The following is a 24,658-nucleotide window of genomic DNA, read 5'->3' on the forward strand; positions in this document are numbered from 1 at the left end:
CGCCACTGCAATTTCACACCTGTATTCATGCTCTGTCAAATTAAGACTAATTGTATACACATTATGACTGCAGATGGAAAATGGTAGCGATTCACTCAACGGTTTAATGACAACGACTAGAGGAAAGGAGAAGGAAAATGTTTTCTTTATATCATCACATTTACATTTGGCAAAATCAACCCAATCACATTTTTTATTTTTTACAAAATCATCTGTGCATGTTTTCCCCTCTTTCTCTGCTGTTTTAAAGTCCAGTGGAAGCAATTAGCATGTCAGCCGATCACCATTTGTTCTGTTGCTTTTGGCTATTTTTACAGATGGGATGATTATTTCCTAAGAGGTAACAAGTCGACTGTTCCTTATTTAAGTCTTGCCAATTCCTGATGGAATAAGAAAGGCAGTCGGTTCCCTCGCTATCTGCTCGCGGGAGCTTTGAGAAGTACCCGACCTGCTTGCATAACATCAAACAGCCAAAAGCACACGAATCTAACTCAATATGCGTCTCATAGGGGATATTTCCCGGGCATCCAGATAAAAAGCAGATGTGAGCGCAACAGTGATATACACACGCAGTGAAATGTCAGCGGAGTTATTCATGACAATGGCTAATTTTTCAGGTCATTTAAAAGGGGGCTGCAGTCTCAAACGTGTTCAGTTTCATTTGCACTCCCTCCCGGAATGACAAATGAGGCAAAACTAATGAGAGACATACCCCAAGCACCTGAAATATTTGCATGACTTCGTATACTAACCATTGCTTTCTCTTCTTTCTTTTAACATATTACACCACAAGAAGCAAGGAACTTAACATGTTGGAAAAAAAAAAAACGCTATTCCAGGTGCTGTTTCCCCCCATAAGTTGAGCGATGCAAACAATCACTCGGGGTAACATAAACCATGTAAAAATGGGAAATCAGTGCTGTACAGCAATTGGGAGAACCGGGCCAGGCAGGGCCCAAAGAAAATAGAGCTACTTTGGGAAACGAACCTGAAGATAAATGGAAAAAAAAGTAAAAAAAAAAACATGATCAGATTCACATATGGCTTCGGTTATCTAAAATAAAACCACATTTCACCTTTTCAAAAAACACTTTTATGAAGTTTCAAAGCAATTGATTTTGAAAAACACAAACAAATCCAGAAGGCATTTAACTTCATTTACCTCCATATTATCACAGTGACACATAAATGCTGTAATTAAACGTGAATTTAAAGTGTTACAAAATATATGAGGCCGCACATTTAAAGTTGACCTTTTATTATAAACTGTTCAAAGTGTGTTATTCCTGATAGCAGCTTTTGCACATACAAAGTCTTCTTATTAAGTTGTAGAATGAAACCATTGCTGGCGGAACAAAAAATATTATATACTAGATTTGAACAAGACATTTATAGACAATGATACAATCATAGACGTGGTTATAGTTAAACCAAAAACTGTGGCTATGCAACTCTGCCCCCAGTGCAGATACACGCACACACAAGGACATATGCATGTTATTTTCATCAAAGACATTACAACTATATATATATATATATATATATATATATATATATATATAGCTGCTATTCTTTTGACGAACATAACAGGCATATGTGTGTGTGTGTATATATATATATATATATATATATATATATATATATATACACACACACACACACACACACACACACACACATACATACATACATACACACACACTATGGGTTCTAGGGAGGTTCTATGGTTAGAAGTAACCCAGTGCTTAGTCCATGACCTGGGCCTATCATGTATCATAATACAGGGAAGTTGACTTTAAATGTCAAAAAAGGGACTGGGGACCTAAGCCTTGTAAGACCACTCCCCTGTGATGTAGATGTAGCATATATTAAAGGGACTAACGAGAAAATAACACACTGTTTATATGGCTAAAATTAAACTGAAGTGTGTTTGCCTTTAACGAGCAGTGTCGATTTCCCTCACAATTCTTTGGGCGAAAGCTCAAATCTCTGCAACAAAAACGCACGGTGACTCCCTCGATAGTTTCGTCGGCTCAGAAAGATGAAGATACGTACATAAATACATTAGCACTATACATTCTGACCCGCAGAATGGGAAAAGCTGGGAAGAAGCTGTTATTTTCTAAATATGCATGCACCTCCACATGAAGTTAATTAGCAGACAAAAATACATTCACAAATAGACACAACATGCAAGAGTTGCATAATATTACGCTTCTCAGTAGTTTTAAGCAAAAAAACAATAATGTTCAAACCTAAGTAATTATATAGAAATACTAAGTCGGTTGTTTGTGCCCTGTAGTAACACATACTGCAATTTTCCTCAAACTGATCTGTGGCTTTTGTTGTGTATTGTCCATTCAGCTGACATTGTTTCTGGTGTTTGTATATCATCAGTGTCATCTTTTCACTGGAGAAAAATATGTACATGTAAAAATTCATACATCGTTCAAAACTTTATTATAGTCGCTGGGAAGAGGGACATGGAGAGGAGGAACACTGATGAAGTGCACGCCGTCAGTCGTCCAGGAAAGTGCAGCTGGCGAAAACTCAATAATACGCAGGTTTGCGATCGTCTAATATGTTGTCATGTTGTGACATTTACAAAAAAAAAAAAAGTTGGGGCTGACCCACTTCAACAATATATCGACAAAAAAATTCATTTATGCGTACATGGATACCTTCGAAAGACAGAAGACGAGAAATAGCACTAATTTAAAAGAAAATAAAAATCACAGGATTTACGTGTATAATGACTATTCTACTAGTGATAATGCAGACACTAAAGAAGAGATCGATTTAGATGCACCGCTGGCATAATAGAAGTCTATAAGACCTACAACAGTATGATGTGATGGCGACACACATAACTCTGAAGTATAGTTAAAGTATAGTATATGAAGTATAGTACAAAGCTGCTTAGTCGGAAGGTGGAATCACACAGCAGCCATACATCCGGGCCTCTGCTCTACGACATCGCTCTACAAAAGAGTCTCACCACAATCAGGCAGAAAAAGAGCTGGCTGATTTGGGATGTTATCAAATATTTACAGACAGAAGACGGCACTGTACACATCACCACGCATCGCTTAATACCGCAGCTTCCGAGACGCACTGAGATGTCTGACATGAGGCACTGTCATCTGAAGTCAGGGTTTGGGGTCAATAAAGTTTAAGGGGAATGCACTCATTTTGGGAGAAGAGGTTTGCTAAGGAAATAAATAATATCACCGCAGAAGCTGAAAAGGACAACAGAAAACCCCCAAATCAGGGATTTTTGAAGTGAGTCATTAACATCACAGATGTCATTATCATTAAAAAAAATAAATAACCATATAATTAATGGTCAGAAACAAAGAGGGACTTCAGGGTGGCCCCTTAGTAATTGTTCTCGAGGTTTGAATAGTATCTGAAGACCTTGTGGATCCACTGGGTGTAGTAGGGCACGTTGACAAAGATGGCGGGCCGGTTAGCCCTGGCGCAGCCTCTGCCGTGAATGCTGACACCCAGGATGACCTTACTGCCGCCTTCTTGACACATCAGGGGTCCGCCGTAGTCTCTCTGCAAGACCAGAACACCCATTATGGATCGGGAGAAAGGCTCGGTCAGCAGCAATGTGGCCTCACATCTACAGTTTTGGGTGCAGTTCCCTTTCATGGACTAAAGCAGGGGTTTTACAAGCCTATACCATGGTTTGGACACGGACCGAACTATAAGTTAATCCATGCTCAACCAGTAATGGATCTTATGAAACAGTCTGGTTAACAAAAAGAGGCCTAACATGGTTTGAAGTGCATGAAATGCTGTTTTGTTATTTAAAATATTTCCAGACGTCTGACTTCTGAACAGGACCTTTGATCAAAAAGTTTGAGAAACCCTGATGTAAAAGTGCATGTTTTAGTTGGGGTCATATCCCTAAATTGTCCTGTGCTGGACTTGAATCCCATCCAAGGTGCATCCTGGGACAGGTTTCAGGATGGCCTACATCAGATGAGGGATTGTGGGAAAATGGAACAAATGAACAACATCCAGATTTCCAAAGTAACTAATTGGACTGGTCTTCCAGACGGTTGAGTCATACATGTAGGTGTTGCTGAATTACCATCTTTAGCTTGGGATGTGGAAAGGCAGACTCACCTCACACACTCCTTTGTCCTTAATTCCGCCGGCACAGATTTTTGTCTCAGTTATCGGCAGGTTCCCTCGGTGGTACCAGTGGCATTTTTCATTACTGACTATTGGTAGTTGCACCGCTTTCAGGACTCCCTCATGCCCGGTGCCTGAAGAGAAGACAAAGGCTAATTTATTTATTCAGCACCACTCAAACACATGAGTAATTCAAAATGCTTTACAGAAGGCAAAACATACAAGAAAAAAGCATCCATTCATCCATTTTCTGTAACTGCTTGTCATATTCGGGGTTGCGGAGGGGCTGCAGCCTATTGTAGAGGCTACAGGCACAAGGCAGGGAACAACCCAGGATGTGGCAGCAACCCATTGCAGACACATTGCAGGAAACTGAAGTACCCAAAGGAAACCCCAGGACAACATGGGTACAACATGCAAACTTCACACACGTGGAGCCATGGCGAACACGTGAAACCTTTGATCCCATGTTCATTATTAATCAATCATCACAGTTTATGTATTTCATGTAGTTACTATAATTGTTCATGATTTGTACATGAGTAGTAACTGAGTAACTCGGTTACTTGTGCCCCCTCAGTTAAAGTTCTATTGGCTATCCTATCAAGCACTTGAAGTGACGAGTGGCATTCGAGGCTGAGGAAGCTTACCTTTGGTTTCTCCCCATCCGAAAACGGTACAGTTAGTTCCCTCCTTCATGCTGCATCCTGCCACCGGTAACTCTATCCTCCGGACGTACTCGGACTGAAAGGCGGGCCTGGAAACAGCAGAGTGAATTGAGGTTGTCTGTAGCACCAGCAGCTCACAGGCAGTCATTCCTTGCGTTTTCTGGCTAATGGGTTTCTGGATGCGCCGCAATGCCGTCTCACCCAACATGTCTTCCAGAGTTCCAGCGTAAGGCTACTCACTGAGATAATTTGAGCATGGCCAGATTGGAGCCCTCTGGGCCACAGATGACATGGGAGATCTTCAGCTCCTGCTTCCTGGACACGTTCCTGTCCCAGGCATTGAGGTTGACAAATCCCATCCGTACGCTGTACTCGGTCAGGTCCGGAACGCTGGGGAGCAGGACATTCTGTCAAAGCTATATCCCCATTGCTCGTCATAAATCACAGAAATTGTGGTAATTAAAGATAGCTTTTCCTATTTTATTTAAAAATCTTAAAAAAATATATATATCCTGGTAACGCTCCATTTCTAAGCAGAGTCAAATCCTTCGATGTCCATCATTTTGCACTAAAAGTTTAAGTTAGCCCACATCAATGAAAACGTCAAGCGAATAACGTTAAAAGTTACAGTTGCCTCTGGACGGAAAAGACGAGTACAAGAACCCACACTCCTTCGGGAAAACAGCTGAGCTCCCTTCAGCAGCTGAGCTTTGCGACGTTAGACAAACTCGCTAATCTGAAAGGCAGATGCGCGGAGTGCGGCCGCAAATCGAGTGCCTGGCCGCTAGTCAAACCGCCGCCACCGAAAATTTACGGCCGCACTTCATGGCGCCGAGGCACCAGGAGCAGGAGATGGATGAGCTTGATATTCCACTTGAATGGACATCAGTCAGGCCGGCTTAAGTACCTGTCATAGTTTTTCGCAAACAGGAAGCTATGCTTTAGCACGCCCTTCCAAGAGTAAACGCCATAAAATAATTACCAGGAAGAGAAGCACTGCCGGTCTGTGAGTACCCAGTCCTCTCGGATCAGAGAGCCACCACACCAGTGACTGTTTCTGGAAACACAGGGACACAGCTTGGTTTGGAAGGTGAGAACAGCTTAAAACCACTAGCAGTTTTTTAAACGAAGGGCCAGTGAGGTTAATGTGTATACAAAGTGTCTTAATCATGCGCATTGATTGTGCAGAACTCATTACCCTTTCTGAATGCTGACCATCCAGCTGCCCTCCTTGATTTTGACCTGATCTCCCCCTATGATCCGTGTTTTTATATGAACGAAACAGGATACGTTTGACACGTCACCTTGAAGAAGAAATTCAGACGTGCATTAAAAAGCAGCGACTGTTACACGGACGCAGAAACAAACTAAACAAAACAATACAAGACAGCTGCAGAGACCCTTATCTGTCAAAGACGAAGGAGAATTGATGCCAAGAGCAGTATTTAATTTGAATAAAATTAACAGAAATTAATTACAATAAGGAAGCTGCATCAACTTAATTGAAAGTTAGAGGTTGATAAGACTTAATGTCAAAGGACTTACAGAAATAGGTGTATAAAAGACTCACTTTTTGGTTTCCCAGGGCTGGGTGGTAATTTACCTGTAATGGAAACAAAAATGACTGAATAAAGTTGGAACTTAAGAAAAAAAGAACATTTAGCATGATGGTCACAGAATTTTGGCTTTGAGATCATAAACGAATATTGAATTAATAAAACTATAACAGGAAACACTGATGATGGCCCACATTTTAAATTAGAAGCTCACTCAATCAATTTGTTGACGAGACCGGGGCCTAATTGTACACTTGGTTTTCATTCACAGTGTTGTCATGAGTCCAGCCAGCCCAGGCAGAAGAAGTCTGCCTGCGGGAGCGAGGCTGGACCACAACGCAAGAGTCCGGAAGGCCCAAAGTCTCCGGAATTTTCCGGAAAGCCTGTCAAGCCCCCAACGCTGCAGCCTGACAGATTCGAAGCAGATGGACGTGGCTTTCAGAGCTGCGAAACGAAACCGGCACGTACCCGACGCACATCGAGAGTAAAGCTGCAGCACACCACTGTAAACAGTCTCGCGATCCAACAGCTCCAATTTGATTGGCTGTGGCTTTGCTGTACATCTTCCCTAAAAACTGACACTTCATAAACAGGATCCGCTCCGTCATATTTACCCAGAGTAAACAGTAAACAGTTTCCTCTGGAATCAACCGCAATTTAAAAAAATAAAGTATTTATGAGAAAATACATAAAACATGTGGTTAGGGCTTCCAATAAAACAGCCAGCTCTGGCACAGCGATGGACAGCTGCCACTAAGCAGGGCCTTCTGCTAAAGTAAAACATTCAAAGAGCGTAAACTTGGGAGGGACATGCAGCCTTCCATTTTTAAGGTCCTCACAGGGCTTAATCATGCAGTAGTCCCAAGGTACGGACGAGTCGTTTGTATAACACCAGGGCCCGTGCTTGTCATTGTCCGGGTTCCTGCAGAAGTTCATCTCCAGTCCCGCGTTGAGCACCGTCGAATTCTGCTCCCAGCTATGATAAGCCAGAGGCATAGTCAGACAGAGAAGGCTTCATTGTATCCATTAAAGCAAGATATCCATGTGGAAACTTTAACATTTTAACTCGATAATGAACCATGTACGAACAAAAGCAGTTTTAACCCCTGAAGGAGTTTGTGTTCCCTAGGCAAAATGGAAATGTGTGATGTGCAGGAATGCATATCCTCTTATATTATACATGCCTGTCATTTACATCATACCTGTACATTTTATATAGGTGCGAATAGGTGCAAGCCTTCAGAAAGAGGTAAAATAGACAATTTTAGGAATGTTTAGGTTAAATTGTTGGCAGTTATGATGTTGACATTGACATTATTCTCCTGAAAATGGCAGAGAGAAACCCTGACATACACTCCAGCATGATTCTCCAGATATATGCTCTATTTATTCTGAGCAGGTCAGAAGATCATCCCTTTGGTCTCCATAACTTCCTTATTTATATTTACAGCTATGAGGTTTAAACTCTGGTGAACAACAGTGCTGCAAAGCTACAGCCCATTAATGGGAAATCAAATTTGACAAAATCGACTACTTGTGCTTTATTCTCATTGTGACGTCAGGAATAATTAAAGTTCAGGTAATTTTCAACATAGGTCGACAGTGCAAATGACTCTGATAGATAAAAGAAGCTCACTGCAGCAAAACTGCCGAAAACACTGCTGAGGGCGTCGCTGCCAGAACACTCAAAGCAACATCGTCAGCCATGTTCAGTAACATGAAGCCTTAACAAATTAGCTGTTTCCAGGACGACCGACTGAAAACGTCATTCAGAGAAACAGGGTTCTGAGCCTTTGATCAAGGCTACTACATTTAATATGGTAACTATAACCAGATTGAACCTTCTGCTGTGGTCATCCCATGGAGCGCACTGGATCCCAGACCTCGTCTTGGACAAATGGCCCCGATATTTATGACCATTGTCCTCATAACAATCTAGAAAAGACAAAGATTTTTTTATGTGAGTGATGAGTGATATTTAACACAATTAAAAAAAAATCCTTTAAATCCTTAGCATATAAATAAAAACACAATATGGAGGCATGTTGGGAGGGACAAAATACTTCAGAGTGGCATTTTATTCTGCTGAGATTCTTAGTTTCATTCTCATTCTCGCTTTCTGTCATCCCTTCTTACGTTAAGTGACTTTAACATCAGCCTTATCTGCGGTTGCTTTAATTTCACTCTAAGGACAATTGTCAAATTACTGGTTCCCCGAAAATTACAAGCAAATGTAATCCCCACATAGAGAATTCATACCTTGGTGCTTCAGACAATCAGAAATTATTTCAAAGAGACCCAAAACCTCAGAGGCACATTATGAGTAAATTAGGGGGTCATTTTGGGAAGGAACTTGAAAAAAGCCCTTGGAACATGGAACGCTTTGCAGTTTCGTTTTACAAAAAAAATGTATGGCAGACACGAACGAAACAGAAGTTTGGAGGACTAACAAAGCGATGCCATAATCAAATGCTGGACGTTCCATTGGTTGTGCTTACCTTCTGTTTCAGCAGTCTCAGTGCCACACCGAGGAATGTTGGTGCAGAAAGCCTTCCGCACTTTGGGGTCTGTAGTGAAGCACCAGGGAAGGTCATTTCCATCTGGGTTCCTGCAGTAGTTCTCCCTCAGGTCTCTGCCAGGGAAACACGGTTTAACCGCTGGGTAATACTATGGTGGCCCTCACTGGTCAAGCTCACTGGCCGAGAGTCCTACACGGTTTTTACCGATGCTAAGCATCACTCAGTCTGCCAGGCACTGTAGACCACAGTCCACCAATCATGGAATCCCTTCATTCCAGGGTCAGATTAAAATACAAAAGTGCTGCTAGTGGCACAAGGCAAACCTAATTAAGTGGAGGGCCTGATTTTTCCATAAGTAGACCATATGTCAAACGGAGAGCGATGCCGGGACTGCATATTTACACAGCTCATCACCTACTGCTGATCCATAACCGCTTACACACCGCTGGGGCTGTGGTAAACCTGGAGTCCGTCCCAGGAAGCCTGGGGCATGAGATGGACCACACCCTGGATGGGATGCCTGGTCCACAGGGTGCATGTTACGGATGATTTAGGGATGATAATTTACCTAACCGCATGTTTTTGAACTGTAGGAGGAAACTTCTATGGAAACTCCCCACACGCAGAGCTGGGGAGCAGGAATCATACTCACAACACTTGAGGGATGAGACTGCCATGCTGCCCCACCTCAGATCAGAGCTGCTGAGAGGCCCCTAAAAATACATCCAGACATTCGCTGTCTGTCCAAACCACTGGTTAATGGCTTACTTGCACTTGTAATTCTGGGGGCTGTAGGAGTGATTGTGTGGAAACTGAGAGTCCCAGCGCTGACATTTCATCCCGCTGGGGGTCACGCCCACTGTCCCGCGGTACATCTCTCCCCGACCGCGGAAGCATGTCGTCGTGGTGTCTGAATCAGCCTTGGCATCTGGCTCTGTGAGTGGAGAGAGAGAGAGATGGAGACATGCTGAAAAGTGCATGCTGGGATGCGAGTAGGAGGACTGAACGACAGTGTGTGTGTGACTCCACACGCTGACTTTTGTAATAAAGAAAAAATGTACCCAAAAATCATGAAAAGGAAGCCAAACATTGTGATGTGTGATCAGACTTTCTGAAACATCGAGCATAATATTGCCTTTGCATGACTGATCACAGGAGATATTCTCATTTTAAACGAAATTGATCATCAGTATAATGGTTCCTATTCTATGACCCTGATGGATGATACTGTGACATTTTTTGTTCAAGATATTTAATCAGACCTAGTCATTTAAAAGGTTTCTGAAACAGGTCTACTATTTAAAGGGACCCAGGGACTGTTTAAACTTTTACACTCTGAAAGAAAATTGCATGTATGCCAATAAATTGTAAAGTTAATCCAGTACAGCATCGTGGTGATAACCTTAATATAAAACATAAAAATATAAAAGTTCTTAATAACTGACGTTCCCTCAGCTGGATTTTCCAGGGGTCATTTATTTCTGACTGAAGCGCAACTGGGGCTGAATGACCTTCTTTGTTTGGGATTTGGGAGCAGGACGGCAATGAGGAAATAATGTGTTTAATGTGAATTTCTGCAGTAAACGTTCAGCTGTGCAAGGCGGTAAGGTGCACTGTATAAAACGCGTCTGCCAGGAAATCAAGAGAATGCAACATGTGGTGAAAACAGCGGACGTTTCCCGCGGTGACGAGTATCCGAGAGCTCCAGGAGAACATCGGTTTGTATGAAGAGGTCCGGAGATTTACATTTCATTTATTCAGCAGACGTTTCGATTCAAAGTGACATACAATTTTGGGAAATCAGGGTCACTCAGTCTCTGGAACAAACTGGGGTTAAGGGTCTTGCTCAAGGGCCCAGTGGTGATATCATTCAATCATTCGGCCACCTCAGGGACTTGAACCGACAACTTTCCAATCATAGGCACAGACTCCAATCCTGAACCACATACAGGCGACCTGGCTGTCTTCTGATAAGCAAGGCTCGACCGCTGAGGAGATGTAGGGAGGACGATGAAGGTCTGAGGGTCTTCCTCACACAATGTTCCTCTAGGAGCTAGGAAGATGCCGAGTCAAGTAGGCCCTGAAGCACTTACCGCACGGCTTAATGTTGCAGTACTCCCAGGGTGTCTTGGGATCCAACGTATAGCACCAGGGCCGAAGGCGGCTGTCAGGGTTGCGGCAGTAATTGTCATTCAGGCCCTTGTCGGGGTACCTGCGGCAGAAAGACGCGTCGATGCAACCAGCCAGTCAGTAGATTGGTAAAATGTGAAAGCTGCTTTGTGTCAAACCACAACACCCCACCTCAGCAGCTAAATCATCTGGCCTAATAAACCCAGCGGTGAGTAATGAGTCAGCTTATCTAAACACGTCATGGGGGGGGGGGGCTGTTTGAGACTGAGGCGAGTGGCTTTCCCATATAAATTACAAAAAAAAAAGAAAAAAAATCTTCAATTACCTACTGCTGAAATGTTATTGCGTTTGGATTCTGCCAATTACGCAATTCTTCGCTACAAGTCCCCTGCCACCAATGGCAGCCTTGAGTAGATTAATTTATAACATCAATGTTTATTATAGGGCTATAAAAGATGTTTATTTCCTCTCTGAATTTGACTTGCATCTTTATTATGTTACACAGCCTGGCTCCAGTGCGCAATGAGATAGTGAGATACATATACGCACTTACAGAATACACTTATGGTCCAATATTAATAATGACACATATTTGGCTTCAAGTTTCAGGAAGACACAATAGTCTTAAGTTCTGCGTTGGGTTGAAAGCAGTGAGCTGTTCATGGCCAATGGTGATTAGGTTAAACTGTCAGTCCACCCCTTTGGATGGAGCTCACAGCAAAAGTATGTCAACATCACTCAGAAGGGGGGTAATCAAACATCGTGTTTTCTGACTCCATCTGCAAAGTGCCGTCAGTCCTACGTGGGAAAGCCTTGTTTTCTGGCTTCTCAGAAGAATCATGAAACCACAACAGCTTCCAGAGAAGACACATTGAGCTGCCTTGAACTTAATTTACTATTACCATCAGTCATGCATGAGCATTACTAGTAACAGCTACCCGGCATCTTTGTACTGCACATGTCAAGCAAGACCTTCTGTGAATTAAAGCATGAATCTTCTTTAATTAGACTATTAATGTGTGATAGCGTCCTCAATGGTCAATCACACCAGACGATAACTAGCATTGCTCCCTAATGCACCATCTAAACTTAGACCTTCAGTGTTGGGTGGTGCTGGAAACTGACCTACAGCTGTTCCTCTCCTGTTCCTCCATGCAATTCCCAGAGCCTGGGCTGACAGTGGCGGGTGAATGATTCTGGAGCATTCCGCAAGCCCCCCACCAACACCCGGGTGGCAAACGGTGCTCATCAAGAGCCCCAAGCCAAAGTACCTTCTGGAAAATGAGGCGTGAGGCCAGCCAGTGCTGTTGAAGAGTGCGGGGCTTCAACGAGCATGCAACGGATGAGTGCAGAGTAAGCGATTTAATCTGCTTTAGCCTCCCCGGCTCCCCCCAATGCCCCCCAGGCAGAATCCATTTGGGATCGGAGCACTCCCTGGTCAGCGTGAACACCCAAGTAGGCTGGAGGTTCCCCATGCATTAAGCAAGTCCATGTCGCGACGGTCATTAGTAAGTAAACACATGGCGGCAATCTCATCGCACTCCACTACTTATCGTGTCATGATTGCACCCGTCAGCCTTTCTGTACAGATGTCATGCCGCCTACTAGGCGGCTGTCAGATTGGACGACTACGAAATATCAGCGAATCAGGGCACAGGCTCGGGGAGGCCCCGGTGCATGCTGGTCTTGCTTGCAGCTAACAAGGTCTGACTTGGTTATTATGAAATAGCAATGTAACTGCTGCGTCAGTTACACGACGCAGACGTCTTCAAGTACAGCACGTTATCCACATGTTTCTCTTCAACAGCCATAAATGAAAGGTGGCTTGGCTTATCTCCTGTCAGTGCAAAATAACTTTACATCATTATATCATGTGAATTTGTTAACAAAAGTTGGTTTGGCTCAAATAATACCAATTTGTCAGGCTTCATTTGGTGAAATCATTACGGGCCACAAACCACAGGCTGCATAATTAGCCGCCCGTTTTCACTCAGGATCACAGTACGGCTTTAATTAGCGGGTTGTAATTACTTGTAGGGTCATCCTGCTGCTTTCAGGGGATGGAACAGCAGTTTTTAACTTTCAAGCTTCCTTAACGATTCGGACATGCCTCTTTATTTCTCTTAGGTGTAATGCAGAGCTGTAACACAGAGGTCTGGGCTGGCGTCCATTTTCATAAGTGACATTCCTGAATAACACCTCCGTCCATCTGTTTATACTTGGAGACGTCAAGGGGCAGAGTTCCACATGTAGGGGCTAATGAGGAGCCCCTTGCTGCCCCCCCTTACCTTTTAGGGTGGAATGGGTGTCGATGTGGCTCCATGAGGTTCCATCGCTGACACTCCTTCCCACTCTCTGTGTGGTCCACCGGGCCTCTGTAGCTCTCTCCATTGCATGTCACACATTCCACTGCGGAGAGCAGAGATGAATTAAAGCGGATGAAAAAACAGGCACCTTAAAGCCACGCATGACGGAATCAATCCAATTACAGGGCAGCTCAAAGGAAAGTCTGCTCCCTGTCCTACAGACGCTTAATAGAAAGCAAATACTAAACCTGTTATCTATTGCGATATACTCAAATGAAACCATAAGGTTCTGTACTGCACATCACTCTTCAGTTTTTGTAACTGACTATGACGGAAACATGCAGCAATATCAAAAAAAGCGGAAAATATCGAAGGCAGATGCTTATTAGCCTGTCGCTATCGTGAAATTCTAATTATTATCCCCCTGGGTTCATGATTATGAAAAAACGGTGTCTTAACAAGTCTTACAGACCTGTTTCTAATGCTTCCTATCCTTATTCAATATCTTTGATCTGAGCCGGAATGCCATTCTTCCTTCAGCTACACACAGAAGCAATTGGACCAGGGGTATTTAGGAGGAAGATGTCAAAGAGATCTAGAGAATGCTGTGCCAGAACACGAAACGAGATCCAGTTCTGAGATAAACTTCTGTGCGTTCCTCCGTAATGGGTTTGATGACATGACAGGGTGTCTGAAAGGGACGCTTCCTTAACCCCTGATGACAGGTAAGCTCAGTAGCTTAGGATGCGGTGCCAGTATTCAGGAGGTCACCAGTTTAAATGCCTGAGTCAGACGAGTGATGTCACCATGGGGTTCTTTAGCAAGGACCTTAACCCCTAGTTACTCAAGGGACTGTCCCACCCTGCTTCCTCTGAAAAAATATTTGTTGCTTTGGATAAAAGCAGCCGCTAAACAGATAAAATGTAAATGTACCCTCAGAGCACTGGGGTATGGCGCAGGACTGGTGTCGAATCTGGGGGTTGGTGGTAAAGCACCAGGGGCCTGTCGTCTCGTTGTCCGGGTTACGGCAGTGGTTCTCCCGTAGGTCCTCCTTCTTATTTCTGGCTGGCAGGAAGCTAAGCATGAAAGAAAGGGAGGGTGAGGACGAATGCAGGACCACATGCATGAGTTTGGGAGAGGAAAGGATTCCCGTGTTATCAAGCGAAGGACTCGCATTTTCCAGAACGCAAGTTTGTGGATAACACTGCACCGTATGCTGTGCAGAGATTTTTACCAGCCAGCGAATTGGGGAGAGGCATCATTTACTCCAAACAGGCGCTGTTCGCTCCAATAGAAGGATGGAGCTGGCTGCACTCTCCACCCTGGCATCAACATTTATTGGGGTTATGTATCTCTGTACCCTGTGCTATGTTGCTTACATACTGAGCTCAAGCACGGAAATGATTCTGAATCACTTGTCAAGGGAGCCAATTCCCACACGCCTGAGAAATCCATCAAGCGCATGGCAGTGATGCTCGCCTAGTTCTCAGCATGTGTCCTGCTTAACATGTTTTATATATAAAGACGCTCCTCTGCCTCACGATGGAACGTATGAGAGACCCTGGCGCCTTTTGGTCTTGCTTCCACACGGGGCCGGATAGAGCTGAATGAGCTGCTCACAGCCACTAGGGGGACGACACGCCCTGAAAATGTCAGTGGTCCAAGAAGAGGACCTACTGGAAAATGTGCGCGTTCAGCTGAGGACGCAGCCTTCTTTTCTCACACACAGATGTTCATTACTCACAGAAGACATCATCCCAGCATGTCACTTAGCTCGGAGCTAGGATCAGACCAAACGTTATAAAAAAGAAATGCTCCTCTGCCTAAATGATGATCAAAAGTAACATAAAGCCTCCAGACTAACATATATAATGAAACGCTACCTGTTAGAAAGGCATATTAAAGTCAGGGGAGGGTAGAGTTTACTGGGTCTCCATTAAAACAACTTCACGAGCAAAATACAGACCACTCTTTTGGTCTATAAATCTTTACAGTGAAGTCTTTAAAGCCTGGTGTTTTTTCAACCTCTATAAACGTCTATTAATTCTAAACTTCACTTCTAACAAACATTTCTCATCTATCCTAAGTTGAATGTCTTATGTGCGGCCTTGGTTCTCTTAATTCGTCCGCGGCAAACATCAGTTAATACATCTCGTTTAAGGTTTATCTTCAAAATGCTTGAACAAGATGGTTCCTTCTGGTTTTATGTGAAGCCCCACATACAGACTGAACTGCACGCCAAATATTTGCCATCACTACTAAGGTCAAGCTCTAGGGAGGGAGGGTGAGACTAGGACAAGCTAAGCTTCCGATGACAGTGTAAATAAGGAAAACCGCCAACAACACAAGGCCTTGGATGGGAGACTGGAAGACCGTCACTGGAAATGCTAGCTACAGGAGAGCAAATTCCTGTATTTGACAGTGAATCAGCAAGATTGTTTGTGTTTTCCTTGGATATCTGCAGTTTGATAAAGAGACCAGTATTTGGAGAAAGAAATACAGAGATAATCTTACTTGTGGTCATGAGGCATAGTAGAGGCCCAAGCCTGGCACTTGATCTTCGTTTTCGTTACTGATATCGTCCCTCTATAGTTCAGCCCGGTTCCAGTGATGCACTGTTTGACATAGTCTATGAAGATGATGCACTTGTCAAACCATTATCTGTTTGTAGAGCTGTATATTTCATATAAAGAATACAGTGAACTTTCAAAACAAGTGACCCCACTGTCCCTGTAGGAAACTGAGGATTGCAGAGTCAGTATCTGAGGCTACTGGAGACTCCAAACAAAAGCACATTCAGCTTAAATGCAAAGTGAATAACCAACCATGTTTACCTTTCTTCTCATAAAGGTCGTAGTTGAGGTTATGGTCGGTCTGGATTCCTGGAGTGTAGCTGTCGAATGAAAGCCAATGGCATTTCCTGTTTTTTTGGTCAAAGTAGAATGCTCTGCAAGGACAATGGAACACGTGGGATTAACCCAGCTAAATATTACAAATAGAACAGAACTACTGCATCCAAGCTGAGCTAGAAAGCCTAAATCAAATGAAGGATTTCAATTCATTGAATTCTTTAATTGTAACTTCATTTTTCCATTCTTAACTTGCAAAAACGCCACTTGACAAAATGGACGTTAACAGAAGGATAGGACACAAATCATAAAATTTCTTCACACAGAAAGACCCCATTTAAAATATTTCTAAACTGAAATCAAAATTGCAAAAATGCAATCAAATGATAGCAATGCTATGCACAGGAGTAAATTCCTGGCCACCTGAGTGCTGCAGTCGTGTATCACATGATATCTGAGACTACATGAGATAACACCATTTAGTACAGGCAGATGCTAGACCAGGGCCACACAAAAACATAGTTGGGGCCCTAAAAAATATCCACACTTATGGGGTCCCCCTAGTGGCTGGGACCTTAGTCTTCCGCATTTTATTCCCTAATAAGAGACCCTGTGCTAGGCACAAGAATTATCCTGGTATTCTTCCAAAGGTCCTCTCCATTCCCTTTGCTTTTCAACCTTCGGCAACCTCCTTCAAAATGCACATCCAATGCTCTCTTTAACTGCAAGTATGCTTTTCCTCTGAGTCAACATCTGCCATGTCGTAAATTTCAAAATTTCCTCTAAAATTATGAAGCAGAAATGGCTGGAGGGTTTTTGTACTCCACGTTGATTTTCAAAAACCTGAAAAGGTCAAACAACCTGGCATGCCAACACTGCGGCCCATCTGCCCCAAGCTCGCCGGCGCCCCCCTCACCTGCACGTGAAGGGCATCCGCTTGCTTGAGCTGCAGCTACGGGCACATTTGACCACACTGAGACTTCGGCTTTTGGTCGGGAAGGTCCTGTCCGGCCTTATTAGGCGAAGCCCATCTCTCTTCTGGTAGTCCTGAAGAGAATGCCTTTTGCTCTCTGTGATGGGCAAGAGCGATATAATTCTTTCCTTAGTGATTCGTGATTCACTGGAGTGAAATCACTGGAATCAAAGTTAGCGGAATTAAATCAAGTGACTGCAAACGTAAAGTGTATATGTGGACTTGGATTTCCTGCCAGAGGGAGCACGTCTTGAACACTCATCCATCCCTCCTCTGATGCAAGTCGGCCAGCCGCACAGGGACTCCAGGCTAAGGATCCCTGACAGAGGTCACCCTTCTCATTTCCTGACGTTCTCCTGATCTAAGAGAGAAGCAGACCCTGCTTCTGATGGGACCCTCCCCATGCCCTTCAGCCTTGCTCAAGCCCCACGTCAGCCTGAGCGATTTGGTTCATATATTTGCACTAATATTTTGGTTTCCCTTAGAAATAAATATTCGTGTGTCGTTTATATAATATATATATTACACAGAAATTCCACTCGTAACAATTTATTTCAGTTTTATTGACGCAGCTTTTTAAACACAAACCGAGAATAGGGGAACTTCTTTAGAAAGAGATGCCTATGTTTCGCGGGAGAGTATTAAAAAACACTTGCATTAATCAGATATAAATACCACGAATTCCAGAGCATATGAATCCAAAGGATTAATTGTTTTAAATAGCGATATATACGTGGTTTGAGTGCATCTGGCAATAATAACCTCACTGCCATTCTTCGGCCATTGATCTTTATCCATCAAGTCAAATTTCTCTCAAATTTTTGTGCTGAAATACTTTCTTGACGAAGTACTATTCTTCTATTTTATAGCTAAAAACTGGCATGATAGCTGCACATAATGTGGATCCAACACCATTGCTATTAATCCATCAGTTTCTCATTTCATAAAAATGAAAAAAGCGCAGAGACAAACTCGTGCAGGACAAAACTGGAATCATTCTCAAGCATTAATAGCTGTGATAAAAAACAAAAAACGCTAGCCAGTACATAAAACTAAATTCATTTTCATCCATGAAACACGTTTATTTAAGCAGATATACACGGTAAAAGTGATTTGCTGGAGTGTGCTGTTTTATTAGCGACGCGCAAATCCCCTTTGCCAAGTTAACAAATATCCATGGAGTGAGTGCCACGACTTTCTCAGTCAGGGTTCACTGCAGGAGCCAGTTGCTGAAAGACTGCAACTTTAGGATGTTTTAACATCAGAAAATGAAAAGCAATTACACGACCCACGCTGGTACACTGGATGAATATGAAAACTTATTGGTTCCTGGGCTTAGTGCAACGTTAGCTTGGCATTAAGATATTATTTAGTTATGTGAACCTGCTGACTAAATAAGACCATGAAAAGGCGGCCTAGGCTACTTGCAAGCAGCAATGTAAGTCAAGACTAGCTTTACGGTTTTCTTCAAAAAACTACGTCCATCATAGAGTGCTACTTTTTTTAGGAAATACACTGGAGGTGGAAATTATAAGACCAATGTCCTTTCCTTTATCGTAAAGCCTACCTTTGGATGTTCAATTCATACAATAAATATGAGCTACTGAAATGCAAGCAGTTAACTATACAAAACCGTAACTGCAGAAGCACCGAAGTCAGGTCTGAGATTTTAAGGACGTTACTTGGTTTATCTATCAAACAGCTACGATATATTAGTTGTACCAAACAGTCCAAGCTATATTATTATTACTATGATTATCATTTTTATTACTACTACTGTATGTTCCACCACTACGACTACTACGACCAGTATTAGTAGGCTAGTAGACACTAAAGTTCACTAGATACTGAACATTCCCATAGCATACTAATTATGGAAAAGGGATATGAATAATTACGACAGTATAACCCAATATATTTTTTATCAAAAAAATGTGAATCTATACATATGGAAACTTGCAAAAAAGCTCATTAAGAATTCGGTATCATGTTAGACACTATGGAATTATGGAAAAAAATACATATCCGTGCAACCAAAAACGCATTCAATAATTTAGCATTGCGCATAAAAACCAATTAACTATCAGCTGTTCTTATGTAACTGGGCAATGTTTAAAAGAAAACTATTTGCAGCTAAATTAGTGGTATCTGACCTCAGTGCAACCAAAAGTACGCATTTTCAAAAAACAAAAAAATGAATAATAAAATAAATCCCACCTGAAAAATCTATAAGAGTCACCCAGATGAGCGCCGTGTACATCCACATTACTGTTGCATCCATTGATCCCAGAGAAGACACCCTGATGTTCTCCTATTACTAAGGTCCTAGACGCGTGTCGGCCGTCCGTGCGATCTGATCTCACCATTAGCTAGCTTGTATAATTAAGCGGAGCACCCACACGCAGCCAAAGATAGCCCTCACTAGCAAGGACCCGTCCCCCCTGCTCAACCCCAACGCGATAATAACCCGATACCCCTCCCTCGCAGCCACGGAGCTCTACCCCGCTCGTCCCGAAGCGTCCAACAAGATCACATATTCCTCTCTACCTAAAACTCCTCAGTAAACTCACTTTCCATATTGTTTCACACAGGAATCAAGTTCCAGTTTCGAAATACGACGAACTGACACTGGGCACTAACATTTAAAATAGAATGCAATGTTTAAATTCGTCAGACTGCTGGTGAACGCATCCAGTAAAATGCCCTTAATTTCCCCCGTATTTCAAACTAATCAAAATATTTAAGACTTTAAACATGTACAGGACAGTGTATGGCTAAATATATTAATATATCTAGGCCTACAGGAATTTCAACTTCGATGTCCCATTACGTTAAAAATTAAAGATCTCCAGCCCTCAATGTCAGGAGAAAAAAATATTTAAAATTGGTCACGGGTCTTTAGAAAACTCAGATATCATTCTAATTTTTGAAGTATCATGCATTTCTCATTATTATATGGTTACATCTAGGTCTATTGACGACAAAAAAATCTTTCATTTCGTTAAAAAGAATGATATAATCCTTTGGTCAGACGTCCAAAAAGCAAAACCTCTGAAGACTCTACTAAAAAACGTTTGCGGCAGACATCTGTACATAGAGCCAGATTTTGCGTGAATTCATTACAAACTGTAGCAAAGCAGACTCCTCCAAACTTCTATCAGATAAGATCTATAATGCGGCTTTTCTTCTGCGCTGGAAGACGACCAAGTACTTGTGCGTTCTTCGCATCAGTCTGCATGCTTTCCTTGAATACGGCTGACGGCATGATGAAAACACCAGAGGGTCTCCACCCGAAATACACCTGTGCTCCATCCCACACATCCCACGGGCAGTGAGGGCTACGTATGTGCGCAAAAAACATACTCCTTAATGCCAGCACTGTAATATCCTGTAATATCTCTGCTAGACTTCGTTTCGATTTATCTGGGAGGGAAAAAAACTACAAGAACTTTATGAAGAATAATGGAGGATTTGGATGGAAGCGGCAATTCAAACAAGCATAAAATATCGTAGATCCGCAGCTTCATCTCACAACCCTTGGCGGTAAAACAGATATCCGATACAGAGCCTTAATTTGAGTGCATAAAGATAACTAACAGAAGCCCACCTATTTAACATATATTAAAATCCTTCGGTAATTACTTATATATGGTCAGGGCAGGTCAATCCTATAAGTGACATAGGCGGCCGCCTAGGGGGCCAACTTCTGAGGGGGTGTCGACAGCCGATTTCACTTTTGTCTATTGTACCTTGTCACAGACAAAGTAATAGTGGCTGGCTCGCGCCCCTAAAAGCCCTCGCGCCCTCTGTAGTGCCGGTGCACGTGCGCGATGTGGGTCGCAAACTTTTGAGCGCGCGCCGATTTTGCCCGCCAATTTCACTTTGCCTTGGAGTCACACACCGCGCCGTCGTAATGGAGGGGACGGTGTCAAGGACATTGTTAGGTTAGCACGTAAAAAACATCCGTAGACATATCTGAAGGGCCATTTAGAGTAAAACTGTCAACTGAAACCAAAGAAGTAAAACCTGTCGAGGTTTAACACCATAAAAGGAAGGACAGGTGTATTTAACACAGAGATAAGTAAATTCTGTCATTTCGTATATTTTTTTTTAATCGTCGCTAGATAATGAATGGGAAAAATAAGCCCGTGGGGTGTTATCTATCTGTTAGCTTGCAGGTATATCAGGGCAGTTCCAGTGCTATGGATGTGCAGTGTTTCCTGTGGAACGAGAGGGGAGAAATGTGTAGCTACTGAAAAGAGCAGACAACAGACAATTGTACGATTTTTTCAGTGTCATCATGTTTCCTCCCTCTCTATGGAGATAAGTTATATTAATTAATATATACTAGTATTTTCTATATCTTTCAGTGACAGTTACAACTCCGCTTTTTTGCAAATTAAGTCTTCACAATTTCCCCGTCTCCAGCGCTTCACTGAACAACATAACAACCTAAATGTGTAAGTAACCAGCAGTTTTTACTCCGGTTAAAACAGATTGGTTCCATTTCCTACTTGGCGCGATTCGTTTGTGCAGGTGTGAACACACACTTGGGTGGGGACCTTGAGAGGTGGTGGTCTCGGTCCGGTCCCAAGCGAACTCTGGTGCGATTCGTTTATGGTGCGAACATAACCCGACCTCAATCCAACTCAACTTCCAGGTCCACTCCGCAGATTTAAGCTAATAGGCTCCCGTAGCCAGGTGTGCTTTGCATTCTGGGATGCGGCAGAGCATGCAATCATGTAGCAGCAGCTATGCGAAGGGGAAATGAACCTAGCTAGGTCCTGTTTGGTATAGCAGCGGGGTAAGTAGCTTTCTTGAAATCTAGGCAGATGTCTACATCTGTCAGCTTCTAATTACAACTCATAAAAACTGTGAAGTTTTCAAAATATTCAATGAACCGCCAAAGGAGCGAGGACTTGAGCGGTCTATTCAACGGTCCCGTGTCAAAGTGAAAAAACTGAAGTAATACATAAGGTTGAGAAAGGTTCGGCTGCATAGCCCAGGACACAGGACCTTCTTCCTGCATTTACTTTCTTGCTCCCGCCTCAGACACATCTCACCAATAAGCAGAATGAACGTTCTTTCTCACGTGGTTTGTAGTAGTGAATCGTTGCTTCGCTTGGATTTTTCTGTGTTTCTCTGTGTAAACCGAACCGAGGGGGGAACGCTACAAGTTTACAAACTCATCAACAGTTTGGAACCAGAGACACAGAACTATAGGTGTGAAAACGCACTCAGCCAAACTTTGTCATGGGAAGTGAGTCTCGCAAATGTATGTGACATACGAAAGCTGTTCAAGTATCAGGTGAAAACAATACGGGATAGATATATTTTCATCGCGGTGAAATTGTTGAGGTTTTTCCTTCCCTGCCAATCAGGAGTCAGGAGTCGCTTGTGTAGATTTTCAAAGTCAGTCTTCATTGTATCCATAAAGCATAAAGTAAGACCAAGGCTCGAGAAATGCTGATTTGCAGTGATTCTTATACATTTTCTTATCTTTTAACTGTTATTTGTTACAGGGGGCGTCCTAAGCACCAACCATTCGCCAGCATTATTTTCTCCCGTATTCCCTGCCCTCCTGTGATAAGATTGTCAGTATTTCTTTTTACTGCTTCGTCCCTCAGGTGAACATAATTGTGGTGAATCTCCATGAGATTTTTTTTAATATATAACAATAAACTCAGAGGGAACTTAACTTCTCTTCAGTAGCAGACCTTGGCAGTTTCAATTGGCCACATGTTGCTTAGCTACAGAGCTGATTATATATTTTTTCTGTGTCCTGTTTTGTTCATGATTGATCCACCAATAACTAATAAATTACTAACAAAATTACTTGTTTATCCTCCATTGTTTTGGCATGGCAGTGTAGTTTCATATGAAACTGTTGTGTGGATCGAAAGAGATCGAAAGTGGCCAGGAGCTACAAATGTTCCAGGTTGAGGCAGTCCTGGGTCTTGTAAGCTGGAACCAGGTGGTGGAACTTTGGTGTGAAAGCAGCTAATGTGACCTAATGTATGAAATCCAAGCCAGGCAACCTCATAATATCATATCCTACGCTAGGGCAAGATGACACTACATTTGTCTGAAAATTGTGACTTGAATTACTTATTTTTGATCCAGTTTCACCCACCGTGTTAAACTTATAAGTAATTTAAAGGGGGGGTCCCTCTTGCAAATAATGCTTTCAAATCCCCTTTAACCCTGTTGGTCTTGTGTGGCCTGCTTTAAGAGATGAGACATTGCAGACAAAAACAGATATGTGCTGTATTGCTACCATTAAGCCGATGGGTATGATTTTGCTTGCGTGAGTGGATGGGGGAATTCTGCACGACCACCAAATCTAGTGTTTCTATACCTTACAGTCTCTGCTCCCCTTATTTTGTTTCCGAAGAAGAACTGGGAAATACAGTAATGCTGCAGCACTGCATGCTTGGAGCCCTAAAGAAATACATGAGCTACTCCACTGAAGCTAGAGCTGCATTATATCACATTGAAATTATTTGAAATATTTTCACTTAATATTGCGCTAATCTACAAAAAGATTAAATCAACTATAGCCTTGTTATTATCTACCAATGGAGTGTGACAAATAAGTTGGCAGTGTTCCTGAGTTGTGTCAAGTCACAAATCAGTGCCGACAAATACGATATGAGTACAAGACTTTAGATAACAGGCGTAGACATTTGTCGACACTGGCTTTTTGTACTATATGGATGCTTACTAATGCCCCCAAGTTGCAGATTAATAAAGCCTAAAATATTAATGAGAGGCGTATTGTGACACCCAACTGTAAAAAGACTGCAAAAAGTAGAGCCACACCACTGACGTCTTTTTACCTTTTTTTATTCACAATGTCTTCTCTCTTAAAAGATGTTGTTCGAGTCACAAACTGGAGCCCCATCTCTGGCCTGAAGTTATTTTAATGTTATAATAATTATTTAATTTATCCTACTACCTAAACATAAATCAATGGCCATATAAAGTGACAGAGAATTGCTTCAGCATTTGATTGTTTTTCGGGATTGTTATCGACGTCAATCCATACCTAATTAGACAGATTGGGTATCGGCCATATGTGACCGATCCACTTCCAGTGTTTACTTATTTTTCAGCAGTCTGTAAAAAGAGAACTCCTATTTCTTGTTAAATTAATTTGTACAATCAATCGTACGTCAGTTATTCCCCATTTTGTGTTTTCTTGGAATTCAGGTGACAATATGTGACTTAAGTGCTTGCAAAGGAAACTAACAAACATGTCTGCAATATAGAAGTATTTTACGCTTAAAACAACAACTAGTAGCACAACGATTTGCAGTCTTTCTATAAGCAAAGTTTTGAGAGTTGGAAATAGCGTTTAGTGGAAAATCCCATTAAACAAAGTACATGCAATTGTGCGAGACAATGCGAGTAATTTGAAAAAAGGAATGGATGATTTGGGAATTACTATCTTGGGCTGTTTTGCTATTCACTATAGCATGTAATACACAAAGGGCTGCTATCGCTGTAAG

At 42.5% G+C, this 24,658-nt stretch overlaps 1 protein-coding gene and 1 long non-coding RNA gene across 3 annotated transcripts; one reads left to right on the top strand and one right to left on the bottom strand.

The window, feature by feature from the left end:
* Positions 1-1,241: 1,241 nt before the first annotated feature.
* Positions 1,242-19,588, bottom strand: LOC125742538 (hepatocyte growth factor-like). 2 transcript variants are annotated; one of them, XM_049014646.1, is made up of 18 exons: positions 19,365-19,588; positions 17,091-17,244; positions 16,160-16,272; positions 15,840-15,954; positions 14,259-14,401; positions 13,308-13,428; positions 10,983-11,101; positions 9,658-9,823; positions 8,869-9,002; positions 8,212-8,305; positions 7,210-7,346; positions 6,385-6,417; positions 6,013-6,118; positions 5,797-5,871; positions 5,055-5,204; positions 4,797-4,903; positions 4,138-4,280; positions 1,242-3,561 (listed from the first exon to the last, which is right to left on the bottom strand). In XM_049014646.1, exons 1-18 carry the CDS (start codon positions 19,426-19,428, stop codon positions 3,379-3,381), a joined length of 2,157 nt encoding a protein of 718 aa, XP_048870603.1. In that variant the 5' UTR covers positions 19,429-19,588; the 3' UTR covers positions 1,242-3,378. The 2 variants fall into 2 exon arrangements, with proteins under 2 accessions (XP_048870603.1, XP_048870610.1); XM_049014653.1 differs by lacking the exons at positions 8,869-9,002; positions 9,658-9,823 and having other exon boundaries at positions 8,212-8,269; positions 11,052-11,101.
* Positions 19,589-20,891: 1,303 nt separating this feature from the next.
* LOC125742555 (uncharacterized) lies at positions 20,892-22,935 on the top strand. Its single transcript, XR_007398129.1, has 3 exons — positions 20,892-21,425; positions 21,518-21,607; positions 22,670-22,935. It is a non-coding gene; the product is annotated as an uncharacterized LOC125742555 (long non-coding RNA).
* Positions 22,936-24,658: the final 1,723 nt, after the last annotated feature.

This window comes from Brienomyrus brachyistius, chromosome 1, assembly GCF_023856365.1.
Source record: "Brienomyrus brachyistius isolate T26 chromosome 1, BBRACH_0.4, whole genome shotgun sequence".
Lineage (NCBI taxonomy): Eukaryota > Metazoa > Chordata > Actinopteri > Osteoglossiformes > Mormyridae > Brienomyrus > Brienomyrus brachyistius.

Excerpts from the sequence above, each read along its gene's own strand:
- LOC125742538 (XM_049014646.1), bottom strand. The coding sequence starts at position 19,428 with ATGGATGCAACAGTAATGTGGATGTACACGGCGCTCATCTGGGTGACT. Across the intron at positions 6,418-7,209 it reads CTACTGCATGATTAAGCCCT|GTAAATTACCACCCAGCCCT; the intron begins GTGAGGACCTTA and ends TTTCCATTACAG. Across the intron at positions 4,281-4,796 it reads CGGATGGGGAGAAACCAAAG|GCACCGGGCATGAGGGAGTC; the intron begins GTAAGCTTCCTC and ends TCTTCTCTTCAG.